The sequence below is a fragment of the Mus musculus genome, chromosome 5, assembly GCF_000001635.26.
Source record: "Mus musculus strain C57BL/6J chromosome 5, GRCm38.p6 C57BL/6J".
NCBI classification, from domain to species: Eukaryota; Metazoa; Chordata; class Mammalia; order Rodentia; family Muridae; genus Mus; species Mus musculus.
This window is the reverse complement of record NC_000071.6, coordinates 45,723,578-45,742,645: the sequence shown is the minus strand read 5'-3', so window position 1 is coordinate 45,742,645 and position 19,068 is coordinate 45,723,578. Positions and strand designations below refer to the sequence as shown.

General features: G+C 35.3%; 1 protein-coding gene and 1 long non-coding RNA gene across 18 annotated transcripts in view; both read left to right on the top strand.

Moving 5' to 3' along the window:
* Positions 1-19,068, top strand: part of Lcorl (ligand dependent nuclear receptor corepressor-like) — a 160,655-nt gene that overhangs the window by 115,190 nt on the left and 26,397 nt on the right. For 8 of the 17 annotated variants that reach the window (XM_030254339.1, XM_011240710.3, XM_030254338.1 and 5 more), the window contains 2 exons: positions 6,822-6,915; positions 14,904-19,068. The exon at positions 14,904-19,068 is cut by the window's right edge. The exons of 2 other annotated variants lie outside the window; for them this stretch is intronic. In XM_030254339.1, the coding sequence (XP_030110199.1) occupies positions 6,822-6,915; positions 14,904-19,068 (4,259 nt within the window). Of the gene's footprint in view, positions 1-6,821; positions 6,916-8,160; positions 12,315-14,903 lie in introns of those variants that run through there. 7 more of the 17 variants (XM_030254342.1, NM_178142.5, NM_001359872.1 and 4 more) reach the window with 4 other exon arrangements.
* The window catches only part of Gm3414 (predicted gene 3414), a 7,912-nt gene continuing 3,911 nt past the window's right edge, over positions 15,068-19,068 (top strand). The window contains exon 1 of the long non-coding RNA NR_027993.1: positions 15,068-19,068. This exon is cut by the window's right edge and continues 3,911 nt beyond it. This is a non-coding gene — a long non-coding RNA (predicted gene 3414).

Sequence of the window (19,068 nt, the reverse complement as noted above, 5' to 3'; positions counted from 1 at the left end):
TCATTAAACAGTGTCTAAAAGGCTGTTCCACCATTTTAGTAAGCTAGAGCTTCAAGATTATAAGGAACATGGTACAGCCAGTGGAGTCCACAGTGTTAAGTATACTGTCACTCTTTTCTGGCTGGGAAATTAGTTCCTTTGTCAGAAGTGATTCTGTGTAGACTGTTACTGGATAGTAGTTTGGACAGAGAAGCATTACGTTCAGGAAGTGAAAATCCATAACCAGAGTAAATGTCTTCTCCAGTAAGAACAAACATCACGCTCTCCACGAAGGAAGTGGCCTGACGTATCTTACCTACCGCCCAGTCATGGCTGGCCATGCCCAGGAGTGGCACCATATTCCAGGCTCAGTGTTGGTCTCTCCTGCAGGATGATGTGACACTCCGCAGCAGCTAGAGTCAGGCCAGCCCTGTTGACTGGAAGTCCATGTTATTGCGGCTGTGCATGGCCTCCATCTCCCACCATGGCCACTATATTTGTGGACCCATTGGGCAATAACAAATAAGAATAGCTAGAGCAAGGCTGGTTGCGCAGAATGGGTCATCCTGCCTACTTGGTTATTAAATTCCTCTGTTAAAGGCAATCTTTGGAGGAGCATTTGCTTGAAATCGGAATATCCTCATGTTCTATGGCCATTTAAAGAGGTCCATCCATGTTCCTCAAATGTCCTTCTCACTGGTTTTCCAATCATGCTTCTTTCAAGTCCCTTAGCCATGCAGTCAAGTGCAGCAAAAGCACTTTGCATACTTTCCATCGTAGAAAAGAATTATAGCTTTTCATGTGTTTGATTTTATGGCACTAGGAATATTTTCTGGCAGTCAGTTAAATACACATGATTAACAGCTGAAACCATAAAACTTCCCTAAGAGTAGTGTAAGAAAAAGTACAGAGCCAATGACTTACTAAGCAGCATATTGGGTGAGGAGGAGAGGAAGGACCCTATTTGAAGAGATAAAGCATAACTAGAGAGGTGAGATGAAAAGGCCATAGGCATTTTAATGTTACTAACATTCCTTTTTAAACAACGATTATGAGAACAGTTTTATAATTAGTGAAAACTTTAACATTTTTGTGAAATTTATTTATAAAAATTTTTCTTTGTTCAGACAGTATCCCTTTTCATTTGTAGTCATTGCCCTTCATGTAATGAGCCATAATTTGTTTTGGTATATTTAATATTCATGGTAGATAATGTGGCTTCAAAGACGTTGGAACTCATGTTCATAGTCAAGTATGAACTGAACCTCATGATTTGCATTGTGTAGCAACTAGAAGCCAATGATATTGTGAGGCGCTAACAAATGGTTTTTCACTTAATATTCAAATTCAACTAAGCATTAATGATTATCTTGACATTTCTGAAGAAAATCTTGAGCATTTCCCCTTTAAAAAGGGAATTGGTTAAAAGTCACTTTTAGCTCTTTAAGAGAAACTTCTAACACTCTTTCCCTCATGAACATTAATGATTCAGTGAACAAAGTTCATTAAACTCAGTACTACTCATTAGTCAGTAAGGATCTACTGTATAGAACGCTACGTGCTGGTTATATGTGCTGTTTGTTACCAGAATTGAGTAAGCCAATGCTGGGTTTATTAATGAAGATGATGATCATTGAATTACTACAACTTTTATGCCATTATTTTAAAAAATGAATACTATAGAAAATCTATTAAGTAGTTTTACTTTATTAATGATAAAGCTTAAATAGATTCTAACCCTACATACCACTCAAATACTACTGAATTTATGTTTTTAGACTAGGCAAGTTGCATGAAAGTGACATAGTATATACAATTGACATAAATAATATGTTGTAAAGTTGTGAAAGGCAAACTACGTAGGGGATGATGCTGAGAAGTGTGTAGATGTTAACAAGGCTAGTAGAGTAGAGTACCATGGAACAACATCAGTAGCAACAAAATCTGAAAGGAGATGAGAAAAGAACTATGATCTCAGAAGGGTAGAAAACAATTTCGTGTTACAATAGTATTCCTTGTCAATAATAATAATTTGGAAGAAAAAAGATAAGATCAATTTGGAAACAATTTTTAGTTTTTGTCAGAAGACCTGATGATGTTCAGCATCGTCATGGCTTAAACTTTCAAACATCTGTCTACTTTTGGATTTGTCTTTGGTGGTATAATATATACAATTAATTATATGTCCTTATTGAAAACTTATGTTGGCCTGCCTTTACTTCTAAATATTTTCAGTAGGATTTAGTCACAGGCAATTAAATTCTGATTATTAAATGGCAGTCTATAGCTAGTAAATAAAAACAGTGTTGTGTTTATTCTTTGGGCAGCTCTTAAACACACAGAAAAAAAATCACCTAAAATTAATTAATGTAATATTGACTCATTTGTTTTCTTATGAAGAACAAATAGATGTCTAGAAATATAGTTAAGATCTCTTTAAATCTTTTAACTTCTCTGACTAATTTGATGATACCACCAATTTATGCATTTATGTGCAAAGTAGTTTTCAGTGCTTTAAAAATTCACATAAATTGCATGCTAAATGCATAAGTTTTAATTATGAATATTTGGAATACCTATTAACATTGAAAATACACATGGATCATTATCCACCACTTTGACTTTTAGGTTTAAGTTAGAACAGGTCCTTATAACTTGAACATAAGATGGCATACTTAGTAAGGTGCTTATATCAGCATTGCCTTTAAGACAATAGATAACTAGAATGGAAAACTAGACATGGGTACCTACTAACAGGTGAATGGAAAGTAAACTACCATATATTAAAGAGAATACACGGTTACTTATTCAAGTATATCATCATGAGAGCATAGTGAATACATAGTTCTTATCGACTGAGTTAGTCATTACTACTTTAGATATGTATATTCGTAAAAGAGCAGTAACAGTAGATGGAGCTACCATTTGAAAACATACAAATTATCCCTAGGATCCAGAAAATGCCCTGCCTCCATTTCTGATCTTCCCAATCTGTCCTCCTAACCCACTGTTCTTACTACATTTCTCTTCCCACTTCAGGCAATACTAGGAATGACAGTTTTCTCCAGTCTACAGACTTTATGCTTGCAAAAGAAGTAGTAGCAAAATATTTTAATATAAATGGTAACTGTAAGAAAATGTGATATTTTCTGTGGATTTCTAAAGTGTATCTAAAAGTTTAATGCAAATTAGAATATCTATGCATATACTTATTTACGAGCTTGTGTTTACTATGTAAATGAATATAGCCTGAAATTTATCAGTGTGATGTGACAAAAATATATTGGAGAATTTTTTTCATTTTCACTAGATAGACTATAATATATGACCTTGTCAAATCATTTTCGAACCAGACTTTTAATATATGTAATACAGTCATCTTAGTTAGGAAGAGGGACTAAAACTTTAAACTTCTACAGAGAAAAAAGTTGGGATCTAATAACCTGATATGAGCAGGTCTCTTAAAGGATAGAATAAGACTTAGAAATAGCTCATCCAGTTTGAAAATAGGAATAATCTTACTTTTTCTATGTGATGGTGATTGAAAAAGGAAAAGAAAGCTTTATTGCCCCAGCTAGAATGTCACTACTTATTATACTATATGAAGAGAGAGATTTTTTTTTTACTTTGCAGAGTTAATGAATTTAATTAAACACATCAAAAGTCAAGAAGAATTTAAAATTATACAGATGTATTGATTTGTTCTTAAACTTTGACTAACAGTGTTAGGGGGAAAGTGTGCTCCCTCTCCCGCTCTTTAAGTTGTATATATTAAAACCTAACTTGAAAAGGGGTCAGGCGACATCTTGAAGAAAATGCTCTGAAAAGTTCTTAAAATGGTAAAATTTCAATTTATAGCTAAGAGAAATGAGATGCTGAAACAGAAAAATGTATGATTTATTCATTAATTTTAATGAATATTAATTTAGTTCTCTTAGAGAATTATTTCTTGAGTCTGAAGAGGTGGCTCAGCAGCTGAAGCACTTGCTGCTCTTGCAGCGGACCTCAGTTCCATTCTCAGTAGCCACATGGGGACTCACAACCATTTGTAACTCCTGTAGCAGGCGTCTGATGCCCTCTTCTAACCTCCCTGGGCATAAGGCAAGCATGTGGTGAGCAGACAAACATGTAAGCATAATATCTGTAACTCTAAAATGTGTTTTAAAACATAATTTTTACTCACAGGAAGAAAGTCTAAGTAAGTGTGTTGCAAGACGCTGCTGAAGTGGGGGAAAGGAGCCTTTGCTTGCAGAGATCTGTGCCTTAAGAATAGCTATACAGAAAGTTGAGCAGATGTAAAGAGTATCTGAGACAGAGGATACCCTTTTGCAGTTTGAGAAATAACTGTACCCTGTAGCATTTTTGAGGAACTAAGTATAAGTGGTTAGATGCATGAGAAATACACGATTTTAGTGAAAACTATGCATAAAATTAGACTGAATGGGCAAACTTGTCAAGGTACTTGGAATACTAATTTTTGTGTAGCAAGAGCTTTATCTCTCTCCCTTACTCTCCTGATCTCAATGTTCTAACCTGTAACTCAATACTAAGGTTTTTCCAGTTTTTTCAGATTTGCTTATTTAGCAAAATTTTCTGATCACTTTGGCCAGGCACTCTTCTAAACAGAGTGATGTATTACTGAATAAAATAGATATGCTAGCTGGGTAACCATAGCAACTAGAAGATAGCCTGCTAAATGATGAATAATGTGTATAACAGTGCTGTAATGGAAACCTAGAATGATGACAAACCACCAAGTCTAAATTGTGCCAAAGTGACTGAGTGGTTCCCAAGGTTCAGTGTGATTATGAGGGAGAAGAGTAGGACTCCTCTAAGGAAAGAAAGGGCTGAAGTGTGGAACCTTAGAGATGAAAATCAGCATGGAGCTCTCCAGGTAGCTTCCCTGGTCCACAGGCCTTATGGTCCACTCTGCGCAGCACTGATGCTTTATAAAGATGAAATCCTGTCAGTCAGCTGGAACCCTCCAGGAACTTCTACCTCCTTCACAATAGTACTTAGCATTGAAGCCATGGCCAAGTGGCCCTGTATGTCTTCTTCCTACATCTCATACTCTTTTCTGGCCATCCTGGCCCCTGTTGTTCCTCTCAGACTTCAAGTAATCTCATCAGGCAGTCCTTCTGTACAAAGCATGTCATGTAGAGCCTTCTCCGATACATCTGTCATCCTGTCAGCCCTGCACCCGTAATGTAGCACTGCCTCCTGTGCTAGGTGTCTTAGCTAGGCTTTTATTGCTGTGACAAGATACCATGACCAAGGCATGACTTAAAGGGAAAACATTTATTTGAGGCTGGTTTATAGTTTCAGAGGTTCAGCCCATTACCATCATGGCAGGAAGCATGGCAGCATCCAAGCAGACCTGGTGCTGGAGAAGGCACTGAAAGTTCTGCATCTTACTCCAAAGGCAGCCAGAAGAGACTCTCTATGCTTTGGGTGGAGCTTGCATTCTAGGAGCCCTGGAAACCAGCCCGCACAGTGGCATGCACAAAGCCATACCTATTCCAACAAGGTTATACCTCCTAATAGTGCCACTTCAAGTGGGCCAAGCATATTGAAACTGCCATAGCTAGGTGTGTTTGTCCGCACATGTAATCTTAGCACTCAGAAGGCTAAGGCAGGAGGTCACAAGTTAGAGGTCAGTCTGAGCTGGTCAGTAAGTTCTAACCTAGCCTTTTCTAGGCGGTATGTCCTTACCTTTAAAAACAGTTCATAATAAAGATATGTGGGCACATGTGCTTAATTAGTTAACCCTCAGCCTGACCTCCACTCCCACTTGCTCTGTGGTGTCTTCTCATCGCTGCTGGTAGCATTGTGTGTATTGGATGGTCTTATTTGATACCAAGTGCCATAAGAATGGGTTTTTTTGGGGGGAGGGGTGCTTGTTTGTTTTCGTGCTGCTATTCTTTCACATTGATTTGCACATAATAAGCACATACTGCATGATTATTCATTTCTACAAAGAGGTTATGAATATGGCATTTTATTCACTCATCTTTATGTCTCCCCAGATACTTAATTGTTTATGTACATTGATTCTCTTACTGTGAAAGCTAGTACATTTTCTTTAGCCTTGTTAGGTTTTTAGTTTTAAGCAGGTATTTTGTTTTTCTCCATGATTCCTTTCCAAAGACTTACCTTTTCAGTTTTTGAGCAAACAGAAAGATGTTTATTCCTGGTATTAGTTATTGTTGGATTTTTAAGTTAATAGTGCATTCTGTGCTGGCCTTAACCTGTTAACAGTTTCTGAATCATTTAAGTTTTTCAATTGTATAAATCCAATATGATACCTGTGGTAACTACATTTTAATAAAAAATAAAGAAAGGTATGTTTTATAGCAGTTGTTTTTCCTAGTTCTGTATTGTTGTATGCAGTATCTTTATCTAGTCTTAAATATAATATAGGCACAGATTCACCTGTTGTGTGTTCCAGCAGTTTAAAATAGTAGATGAGTTGGTATTCAGTTCTCAGGCATAACACATTCTTCTCTTCGGTTTATCCACGGACTGCTTCAGCTTTCCCAGAGTGCCAGCCGTCAGAAAAGTCAGTCCTGGATGAGTTGTCAGATTGACTTAACACACTGCAAGTGCTGGAAAAGTGACCAAAAGTTGATTTGAAACAAATCATGTATTTGGTTTTTCTCTCCCACCTGGCAGTACCAGCTCTCCTGCGCTTTGCCCTAACGCAGTGCCTTCCCAGTCATGTCCTACCATCAGAGCAAATATGTGTTGAATTGTACCATGCATACATCAGCAAACTAGGGCAAGAAATGTAAGGACTAGTGTTCTGTACAAATATAAAGTGTTTTCTCTTGCAATAATTATAGGGGATGGAGTGTTAGATCTCTCTACAAAGAAAACCAGCATAAAGTCTGAAGAGTCATCCATAAGTGATCCTTCTTCTGAAAATGCAGTGGCTGGGTAAGCAATATCTAGGAAATATAATTCAATATTAATATCAGTGACCTCTGCAGAGAACACTTAATTCTGTGCTGAGTAGGACTGACATAGCTTTCTCAGAATTTTTGTCACTCATAAGTTTGTCTCTCTCATTCCTTCATTTGTCCCTTCTCTTTCTTTTTTCTTTCTGTTAAAGAAAAGTTATCAGAACAATCACCAAACTTCAATCCATGTTACTAAAATGAACTATCAATTTAACCATGGGATACAAACTAAGAAGCAGGACAAGTGAGAGAACTTGAAATACTCAGGAGGCCATTTTAAGGGAAATATGTAATTTTAATAGTTTTTAAAAATGATGAACCATCTCTAAAACTACTGTAGTTACTAATTCTAAAACTAGCATACAGCTTTACAGTTTTTGCTTTAGTGTGGTGGCAAGCAACTTAAAATTTATCTAGTATCACCACAAAAAAAGTCCTTTCATGTCTTTAAAACTGTCACTAAATTAACATAATAAATAATTACTAGTGAAATGCTGTTCTGTTGGATTTTTGGATTTTTGTAACTTTTGCATCCTCTCATTAACTGCATAGAAATCCTTTTTTGTCCCATTTAAATCTGAGATGAGTTTATTTCACCTAAGGCTGTAATAGAGCTCCTGTCGCAGGGTTAACAGACTTAGAAGATCACCAAGTGCATTTGAAATATAGTGACATTCTAAAATGAAATCATAGCATCTTTTTTCACATTTTAAGTTTTTATGTAGAAGACAAATGAGTCTGTGAAGTTGAGATGTCTGTGTTTGTAAGTATTCTTGCTGCTACAAATTTCCTTTAAATGGGTTGACTCTTTTATTACTTGTTTAGCGGTAACGTCACATTTCTACTAACAAAAACTCCTTTAGGATTTGGGTATTTTTATAATGGAACTCTAATTGTAAATAAAAATTATAAGTGTTGCTCTGCAAGCAGCTTTCAGAGGAAAAGCAACATCATGAGAATATTTTTACAAATACTCAGTTAGGATTTTATGTTCTTGGAAGGTCTGCCCATTGAGGCCACCGTATCATTGACACATTGTCCTACCAGGACTGTAGCGTTTGCTTTGATAAGGAGTAACTACTACATCTCACAAACCTAAAGTGCAATGAGCAGTGATGTTACCTAAGCAAGCAGTATAATAAAGGAGTGGACCCTCCCCTTCCATAGCTGTGTGAGAGTCTCTCATACATCAGTTTACCATCGTTTCATTCCATCCATCCAGGAGACTACACAGAAACAGAGAGGACTATGTGGAAAGAAGTGCTGAGTTTGCAGATGGTTTGCTCTCAAAAGCTTTGAAAGACATTCAGTCTGGAGCACTGGACATAAATAAAGCAGGCATACTTTATGGCATACCTCAAAAAACTTTACTTCTCCACTTAGAAGCCTTACCAGCAGGGAAGCCTGCATCTTTTAAAAACAAAACTCGAGATTTCAATGATAGTTACTCATATAACGAAAGTAAAGAAACTTGTGCTGTGCTGCAAAAAGTAGCCTTGTGGGCAAGAGCTCAAACAGAGCGCACAGAAAAAAGTAAACTCAACCTACTTGAAACCTCAGAATTCAAATTCCCAACAGCTTCCAGTTACCTCCATCAGTTAACTCTACAGAAAATGGTTACTCAGTTTAAAGAAAAAAATGAAAGCCTTCAATATGAAACTTCAAATCCTCCTGTACAGTTAAAAATTCCTCAGCTACGAGTAAATTCGGTTTCAAAATCACAAGCTGATGGTTCTGGTCTGCTGGATGTCATGTATCAAGTTTCCAAAACCTCTTCAGTCCTTGAAGGATCAGCTCTCCAAAAACTGAAAAATATACTCCCTAAACAGAACAAACTAGACTGTTCTGGGCCTGTAACTCACTCAAGTGTTGACTCTTACTTTCTACATGGGGACCTCTCTCCTTTGTGTCTTAATTCTAAAAATGGAACAGTTGATGGAACCTCTGAGAACACTGAAGATGGACTGGACCGGAAAGATAATAAGCAGCCCAGGAAAAAACGTGGCCGCTATCGACAGTATGATCATGAAATAATGGAAGAGGCCATTGCAATGGTAATGAGTGGGAAAATGAGTGTTTCCAAAGCACAAGGAATCTATGGGGTACCTCACAGCACTTTAGAATACAAGGTAAAGGAAAGATCTGGAACACTGAAGACTCCTCCGAAGAAGAAACTACGATTACCAGACACTGGGTTATATATGACAGATTCAGGGACTGGCAGCTGCAGAAACAGCAGCAAGCCTGTGTAGATTACTGTTAGAGAACATGTGCGAGACTGTGTGTGTGTGTGTGTGTGAGAGTGTGTGTGCGCGCGTGTGCGTGCAGGAATGTATGTGTACAGGGGTATGTGAGTCTTTGTGTGTGTGTATCTACATACACATGTGGAAATTACAAATGCTCACTCTGACAGGAGACATGAAATTTTACAGTTCAAAAACCACTTACATGCCTTTTGAAAAAGTTTTATTCAGGGTTTTCACTGTGGACAGAATTATAGAGTTGCTTATTAATTCTGATAGTTTGTATTTAATCCTTGTATAAATAGGTGAAAAAGATTCAGGTTTTCTTTAGTAGTCAATAGCATAAATGTGGGGAAACAAGTAACCGTCAAGTGAGACATTTTTTTATTGGTAAAAAGATTGTAGCCATTCAGTTGAACCATCTCATAATGGAAACATGATATTAATAGTTTGTGAACACTTTTATGTAACATACCTACAATGATTGTGAGTATGTCAAAGAACCAATCAAAGTTAAATAGTTACCTCTGTACCAAGAGTAACTAATAGATACAGTATTAATACACTACAGTGCATTCTTTGAAATACAGAATGCACTAAAGTGCATCCGCCAGGATAGAAGAGAAAACCTTAAAGGATATGTATAGTAAAATTTAATATTTATCATTTAATTGTTGAGTTAGCAGGAAGTTGGGGTTATTACGTATATAATTTAAATTTTAAAAAAGCTGACATAGTTAATTAACCCCAGAAGCTATAGAATCCTTTAATATAAGATGGAATACTAAAAGCAAAAAGTAATTTAAATTTAATTATTAAAGTAACTTAATTTTGTTTTTCATTTGAAAACTAAGCTAATGTGTAAGGTTAGGAAAGAAGTTGGAATGCCACTTAGAGCATGTTTATAATGTGCGCAGGACAAGCTTGAGAATGGTCATTGTGGTTAATGTGCTGGTTAGTTGACGTTATGACTACTTTAAGGATTGTGACACACTCCTACTGAAAAACCTCAGTGTAACTTTAATATATTTGCTGCTGTGACATTTCAAAACATTTTCAGTTTATCAAGATGAATTACAGATTTCATTTTGGTGGGTGATACATTATCATTTTGCTAATAACCAAACTTGCAGTTTGTTCAGGGTCTTGAATAGATTTACAGATATTTAACACTGACGCTGTTTTGAATTTTCAGTAATGTAAACTCTTTACTACTTGGATATTTAGAAGCTGGGCAGTGCATTTTAACTTTTACTAGACTCATATGAAACCAGTGATTTTTATAAAACAGTTTTAAAAATATGGGTCAGAGTATTCATGTGGGTTTATGAAGTATGCAGTTTTGGTAGTAGAAATGTAATAAAGCATGTACCTCCGTGTAAAGACAGGAGATCTGCTTTATAGATGAGACTCCTCCTCTATGCCCTTTTCTCTGTTAGAATTCAGGTTCTGGTCATGTTCCTAAGCCACTTTTTATAAATCCAAAAGGAATTCTTACAGCTGAATTTAAATATAAGTGCACCTTGTCAAATACTTGTGTTGCTACACTTGTGTTTGTGTGTATTTAGTAATCACATGAACTTGTGATTGTTCAGCTACTAAACTTTAAAACTGCTTGCATGTATTTAAAGAAACTGAAGAATGAGAAAATATATGACCAGGTAATCGCTTGGTCTCTCAGATCTGTACTGAACATTTTCAGCTGTTAACATTACCTGCATACTGGGGTATGAATCCTCTTTATCTTTTTCTTCCCCCAAGAAAATATACTTAATAGATTACAAGACAGCATTTGTCAGGGTCATCTTTCTTTTTAAAGAATTAAGCCATATTTTGTGAGGACCGGAACATGGATTATTTATTATATTTCCCCCTCCTCCCATTGAAAAACAAAGTTAAAAAGTAAATGCTTCAAAAAACAATTTTCTTGACCTCTTTATACAGAATTTTACTTGCAAAACTTTGGGAGCTCGAATGCATTACATAATATTTATATTGTATTGAGCTTTTTTATTCCTCACACTATATTTACATTGATAAATTGATTGAGAAGTTTATAGTAAAGGGAAACTTACAGAACACTTTTCTATCATTTAAAAGATGACCTGACCAAAAACTTTACAGCATTCATAAATCAGGGATCATTTTGCTATTGACTTCACAGTGACCAGTAGTTTTATAGGTAATATTAAAGTTAATTTGCAGCATTTTAGTACTTATTATTTATTTTTGGTCAAATAGTAAATTAAAATATTTTTTGATAGTTTATAGGTAATGATCCACCCATAACTTTTAAAAGAAACATAACGTTTGTATTACTGAGTTGACTTTTTAATTATACAAACTAGGAAAGGCAGGGAAGTTTATGGGTTCCCCTCTCCCCACTGGTTCTATTAAAACGTGCTTTATGTTAAACTTTCAAAATCCTTTAAAAATTTAATTACCAGTTACTACTTAATTGACAGTTTCTGAAAAATCCAATTTCAGCTGACTTTTAATGAATATGAAAGCAACCCTTATGCGCTTTCTACTTATTTGAATGTTCCTCAAGTATTTTATATTTAAAATAAAAAAAGAAGGAAAAGAAAAAAACAGTGCCTCTGTTTTTAGAAAACTACTGCTCAGTAAAGTTGTTTAAACCATTTCTGATAGCTGATGACAATTTTATATTAAACTGTATACTGACTTTAGTGAAACTGATTTCTTTTTTAGTTGTTTACAGTGCAGATACTTGTGGGTTTTTTTTTTAATTGCAGTATTTCCATTGTCGCAGTAATTTAGTAAAACTCTGTGGCTGCCTTGATTTTGACAGATTTTGTTAATATAAACTGATTGTTAGGCAATTAGTTATATTTATGCATAAATCAATTGCACTATAATTCATGAATTATTTATTACAATATTTTCTAATGAATTCATGTATCTGTCTTGTGTTGTACATGTACTGTAATTTTGTTCCTACTTTGTGTTGTTATATATCTAAATCTGATTGTATGAATTTTAATTGTTCAGTTAACGTGTTTCTAGGTTGTAATTTGTAGTAAAGCACTTCAATGCTTTTGCACTTAAATTTACAACACTGTCGGTGTGTGGTTAATTTACTCATTCAGTAAAGGAAAAGAAAAGTAAACTTGACTATACTGAGTTCTTTGAGTCCTTATGAGGAGGGTTTTTTTGTTTTGTTTTTTTGGTTTTGGTTTTGGTTTGTTTGGTTTAGTTTTAAATAGTGTTAGAATTTGACTTTTCCCAAGAAACATTCCACAACAAATTTCTAAGAAAAAGGCAGAATAGAAACAAAAATGAGATGTTTGGGATTATAAACAAACAGGAAGAATTAGAAAGAATTGATCTAAGAAGAGACATTACAGCCAGGTAGACTAAGGTGGCCTTTAATTAACCTCAGCATTTACGAGGTAGAGGCAGGTGGGTCTCTGTGAGTTCTATCTAGGCCAGCTTAGTCTACATGGGGAATTCCAGGCCACCCAAAGCTACATTGTGAGACTGTCTCAAAATTATAGTTTTAGCATCTTTATATAATTACTAGAGAATAAATTGTGAATTGGAGACTCACACATGTTTCTGTTCACTCACTATGATTCCCTTTGAGACTATGATGGAAAAATGAGGGAGAAAAATTTTTTATATTTTGTAACTAATTTAGTATAAGGTCAACTCTTATACCTGAAAATCTGATATATTAATCTATTGTTCATATTATCAGCAACCACTAGTATTTTTAAATTTCCAGTATTAAAACTAGCAAACTGAATAAGGAAAGTCTTCCTTTTAAACAATGGTGTCCTTAGAATGTCAGAAAAGGTAGATAGAAGTCAGTGACATTCATAATTTTATAAGATTAATCAAAGTGAAATAACATGTTTATATTACTAAACAAGTGCTGCTTTTTATCATTTTGACGGGGCTTGCTCATTTTTATATTGAGACTTGCACCCTGGGCTTTGGCCATGATAATAAGCATACTCTCCCAGCTGTGCAAATCATTTCATTAGCGGGAAAAGGCCTTGGAGCGTCTTAGAAACTGCTAAAACAGATTACTAATCTTTGAAATATAGTATAACATTGTAACAACTCGTAAGCTCTCCCCTTTATTACTAGTTATAAATATGCTGAACCTTACTTCAGAGACTGTCTGAACTATACTCCTCAGGGGATGTTTGCTTTGCTCTTGGTTATCGAAAGTCATAAACTTGAGTCGCTGGAAAATGATATAATTAATATTTGGTAGCTATCATTTGATGTTACCTTTGCTTTACATTTTTGAAATAACTTTTGACATTGAATCTTGAGTTCCTTACATCATTTTACACTCTACCATTACAAAATTAATTTTAAAAAATATTTACTGAAGAATACTAGACTTACACCTTTTGTCTAGTGACAGCACTGAACTTAGAGTTTTGTTTACTTTGGTTTATTTTTGCTTTGTGTGATTCTTTTTGTCAAATTGTGTGTTAGTCTTACTAAAACATTTGTTAAATCTGATAGTTACTTTTCTCCGTGATGTTTTGATCACATACTCAGAACTTGTTTTGGTATTTTTATTACTCAGACCGCATAATTTTGTACAACTCAATAAATTATTGTATCTGTAGATTCCAATGTCAGGGAACAATTATAAAAGTACTGATTTCACTGCTTATTTTAAAAGAAAATCCTTTAAATTTTAATACCATGAACATACTAACCCTTATTTTTAAAAAGTACATTCTTCTCTTGGATCAGTTTTGTAAGTAATATATCCCAATTCTTACCCTAAATAACATTTTTGCCAACTAGGAGCAAATGACAGGCACATGGAATTAGGTGAGGAAGGCTATTCCCACTACAGAGTTTGGTGATGTTTTATTAAAATGGATACTTTTCTGAAACAGAATTCCTTTAATATATTTTATTCTTCTTGCTACTGGTATTGAATTTAAAAATATGAGCTTCTATATTGTTGACTAGCAAACATGGGTCTTAGTTAAAGCTAGATGTGTATTAGCTTCTGTGGTGGGGCATTTTTCAGCACTTGAAATTTAGTATTTAGGTAAGTAATACCTTTAGTTTTCCTGTGCTTTTCCAAGGCTTTTAAAACCAGCTAAAAGTAGGTTTAATTTTTCAAAAGCTTCCTTTTATCTTTTATATTCTTACTAGGTTAAAATGCCTTCAGCTTAATCTCAGAAAAACATACTCTCTTATTTATATGGAACCTAAATTTGATAAGTTTCTTCATGATTATGTAAACTTTTCTTTTAATATTAAATTTTCTTTTACTACCTAGCAAAGGATTTTAAATAAAAATAAGATTTCACTCCTTATCTCCTTATTTGAATTAACAAGGACTGATCATATAAAATATGGCTAAGTGTCCTACTTTACAAAAACTTTTATTTCTTCTGAAGCATTTTTCATTAAAGGTTATTAATAGTATTTCCAGAGTTGTTAATATTGCCAGCGTGTTGATGTAATAATATGTGATCATCTGCTTTTGTATTGTGAAAGCCTTTGCTTTGACTCCTGTGCTTTGTCATAGGAAATTATTTACCAGTGCTTCATTCTGTTTCTGCTAAAAAAATAACCAAGATGTCCTTGCAGTTCCATCTATAGGAGTCAGGAGTCCAGCAATATCAAAATACATCATTCAGATGCTGTCAAGAATTATAACTCCTTATGATATTTTTTGCTGTAATTCATTTTTTTGTTTGATTTTTATTTTTAGTTCAACTGTTGATGCAAAATCAGAGGAAGCTACTAAAATGGAAAAAGGAAAATCAGCATTAAGCAAAGTTTTGGAATCTTTGTGCATACATCACCATCAACAAGTTTTGGCTATGTTGAAATTTCTAGTCCAAGAGCAGAATGCTGCTTCTCTTTGCTGTTGTAATTCATCATGTGCTATGTCTTCAGAATCTCAAAAGCCCCTATTGGAGGATGGTTTTCATGGTCTGTTCTGTAGCTGTGAATATAGACTGGCAGAAAGAGGGTGTTTACAGAATGAGAGACAAAGCCCTGGTCTAGTGCCTCTGCCAGTCTGTATTAAAGAAATACAGTGTTTGTCTTGTCAAACTGTAACTGTTGAACACATTAAGACAGTAATGAATCGAGGAATTGAAAACAGTTCTAATCCACACAGGTGCTGTTGTGGACAATTAGCAAAGACTCAGTCTACAAAACCAGCCTGTCACAGTCCTCCTTTGTCACGGGAAGTTTGTGATCTTTCAGTCACTCTTCAAAATACCTGTAGATCTCGAAGTCCCTCGCCCCCACCATTATCACCTGTGGAGACTGGAGGATTGGAAAAATGGAAAGACATCGTCTCAGAGCTTTCAGCTGTAGAAAATAACAAACTTGAGGCAAGCATTAACCAGCCTCCATCTCTTACACCTGCAGAGATAAGCACTCACAAATGTGGCCATGACAGCAAACTACATAAAACTAAGAAGTCTGGTAACACTGATTCTGTGCTCTTGGGGACCAGTGGTAGTTATACTGCAAATCATGAAAAGGGTGAGACAGCTGTAATTTTTCAAGATTTAATGGACCGTATTAATGAAAAATTAAAATCAATAGAAACCACAGATATATCTAACCTCATAAAATTATCTAGTACTGATTGTGATTCAGACAATGATTTTAAACTGGGAGATTTAATAACATCTCTCTTGCACAGTGCAACAGCCAGTGATTATAGTTTTATGGAACTGCTGAGTCAACATGATAAAAAGGTAGAAAATAAAATTATTCAGACAAGGTTTCGAAAACGTCAACAAACGTTACTTGCAATACACAACTCTCCTGATTCACCAGTGATCAGAAGGCAATCTTTACAGATAAAAAGAGAACTTGCCAGTTTTGATGAAAACTTTCTGAGAAGAAGGTACAGTGAAAAAAATTCAAGAAAATTATCATACAGTGATAAGATGCTTTCAGTGAACAAAGAAGAATTCCAGCCTTGTCAAGAGCCTTTAAAAATTTCAAAAAGCTTTCAAAATGAAAATCATGAAGAAACATTTACACCAAATGAGGTAGCACCATCGATTCAGGTGCCTCTTGGGAGTTTAGAAACTAACTTGGCTCTTGATCAATTTTCAGAAAATTTTAAAGCAACTTCATTTGAGAAAATGAGCCAAAGAAAATCACAGGAGAGATCTACAGCTGAGAAACCAACTGTACAAAGTAGTAGGGAAAATACAAAACTAGAAAATACTCCAACACTTTTGAGAACTGATGCTCCTCTTTTGAGCAGAACTAAACGAAATATTGTGCCTCCAGGGTGGTATTCCATATATGTAACAAACGATTCTGTTTCTAAAAAATTCCTTGAGGGCAAAAGAGTATCTGGCTCTGCTCACAGAAAAGATCTAGGAGATCCAACTGAAAGTTTTCAAAATATAGACTTAAATAAAATTGCAATGAATTCTAGTTTGCAAGTTGTTGTGGAGCGTTTAGAAGATACAATAAATATGGCTCAAAGGTCTTGGACTAGTCAAGAATTATCTGAAGGATGTAAAGCATCCAAAAAATTGATAGAAGCAGGTGATAAAGACCAAAATGCTGGGAGAGATTTGACTTTAAGTAGAATGGCTTGTAAAAATCAGGGTTTATCAAAATCTGTGTTCGCATCTAGCAGTAAAAGAAGTCATGACATGTCTGTCATGGATTTGAACAAGACACTTGATAATCTGAAGACATCACCCATTTTAGAGAAAGGTAGCTCAACAGCCAGTGTTGAAAGTTTGCCAACAAAATGCGAAGGCATTGAAAGTTCTGTTTCTAACTATTTTAGTCCTATCAAACTCATGTTTTTATCTGAGATTAAAAGCAGTGAAGGCGTCAAATACACTTTGACTTCCGTCAGCACATCACAGTCAAATGCTGATTTTGATTCTCACAAACATAAAAACCATCAGATAACTGGAAGAAAAAGAGAAACAACTGAAGATACACCAAACACTAACTTGGAAGATTATAGTTCTAATCATCATGTTTCAAACCTTCAAAGTGAATTGAACCAATTTAACTGTGTACTTGAGGCTACACCATCATCTGCAGAGTTTACTGACAATTTAAACAATGATAAGCCACAAGAAGACCCTAAGGAAAAGTCAAATGGTGCTGTTGATTTACCATATAAAAGAAAACCAGGTAGACCTAAAAAAATCGGTCCCCAAGTTGTGAAGCAGGTTAAAAGGCCAATTGGAAGACCACCAAAACCTAAAGCTGGTCAAACAAATGTCAGTGTTTCCCAAAATGAATCTTTTAACCCTAGAAAGGAAAATTCAGAGTCCTTCTTATCAGAAGTCAAAGATGTTTGCAGGAAGAGTATTATTGTCACTGTTGTTTATGGAAGGTCAAGAAGAACCAAAAGATGTGTTTCTGAAGGAAGCACGAACATCAGCAACATCTCACTGAACAGTGATGTCTCTGACTTTTCAGTTAACTCTAGTTGTCTCAGAAATACTAAAGCTCATGAGATTGGCTCTGGTGAAAGTCTGAGTGCTGGCTCAAGATTGACAACTCAAAGTGGGGTTTGTGATTCTGACTTTGAATATATTAGACCTATCAAGAGCAAGTCTATGATACCTCAGACTTCCAAGAACATTATTCGACCAAACCAAAAACCTTTATCAATTGTTAGGAAGCCTGGTCGACCTGCAAAAGTGAAAATTTCTGGTATATCTGTGACTGTTAATAGAATTTCACCTCAGGAAAGAGAAGTATGTATTAGCAGCTGCTTACCTCCTTTAGATCAGGAGATAATGTTAGAGAAAACTTGCCTAGAAGAAAAGCTTGACCAGCAGTGCAGTAATGTGGATAACATCAAGCACACCAATGTTGACATATTTAAGAATGAATCAAATAGTACTGTTGTTTCTATACCTCCAAAACATTCTATTAGGGCTAGAAAACCTTCTTTGCATTTCTTACATTCATTTGCATCTTCTGGCTCACTTACTTACAAAAATGCTCTCCGTCATAAATCATGTAAACTCCATTTGCATAAATGCAAAAATCCAAAGAAAAAATACAGGCAGTCGGGTTTTAGACTAGCTTCCAAAGGTATCCCACGATCTAGATGTTCAAAGAAAGCAAAAAAATATTTGGAAGATAAAAAATTAATGCCCATTTCTGAAGTGTCCTTGGACCCTGTAATTTCATCCAACCCTTTACTAAGGTGGTGGGCTACTTCTGCTTCAAATGATTCCTTGTTAGAGGAATTAAACAATAGATTTGAACAAATAACAAATGCGTGGGTACAGGTGAGTAAAGATGAAGCTCAAAATTTTGTTCATAAAACAGAATACACTAAAGGTGATCATTGCGAAGCAGCAAGCCCTCTGGAAACTTGTCTTCTAGAACTTGAAGTTTCACCTGTAAAAATGCTTTTTCAGAAAAAGTATAATTTGAATGAACTTTGTACCTGGTTTATGCAAACAACAGAAACACAGTCCCTTTCACTAGTTAGAAAAGCAAATGCTCGAAACCCTTTGGAAGTGATAAGCACCAAGGGCATTAAGTTAGGGGTGAAATGCTGTGGATTTAATGCCAGCCCCTTCAGGAAGCACTTTAAAAAATTTGCAGTCTCTTCTCCTTCAAAACCAGCTGGGAAATTTCATATACTACATAAAATGGTTGGCTCACCACTCTTAAATGTGAAAAGTAATTTAACATTAGCAAGGTTGAAAAGGACTGAGTTTAAGAATTTGCACTGTGAGAGGTGGAGAAGAGAAGAAAGGCCATACAGCCACAGAACAGTTGATTGGAGCTCAAAAAGAAGGAACTTAAGATTGTTCTGCCAGAATCCATCTTGGACTAACTCAGAGGGGCAGACAAATGCAGAGACATCACTCAATGGGAAAGGCACAGTAGGTAACCAGTGGGCC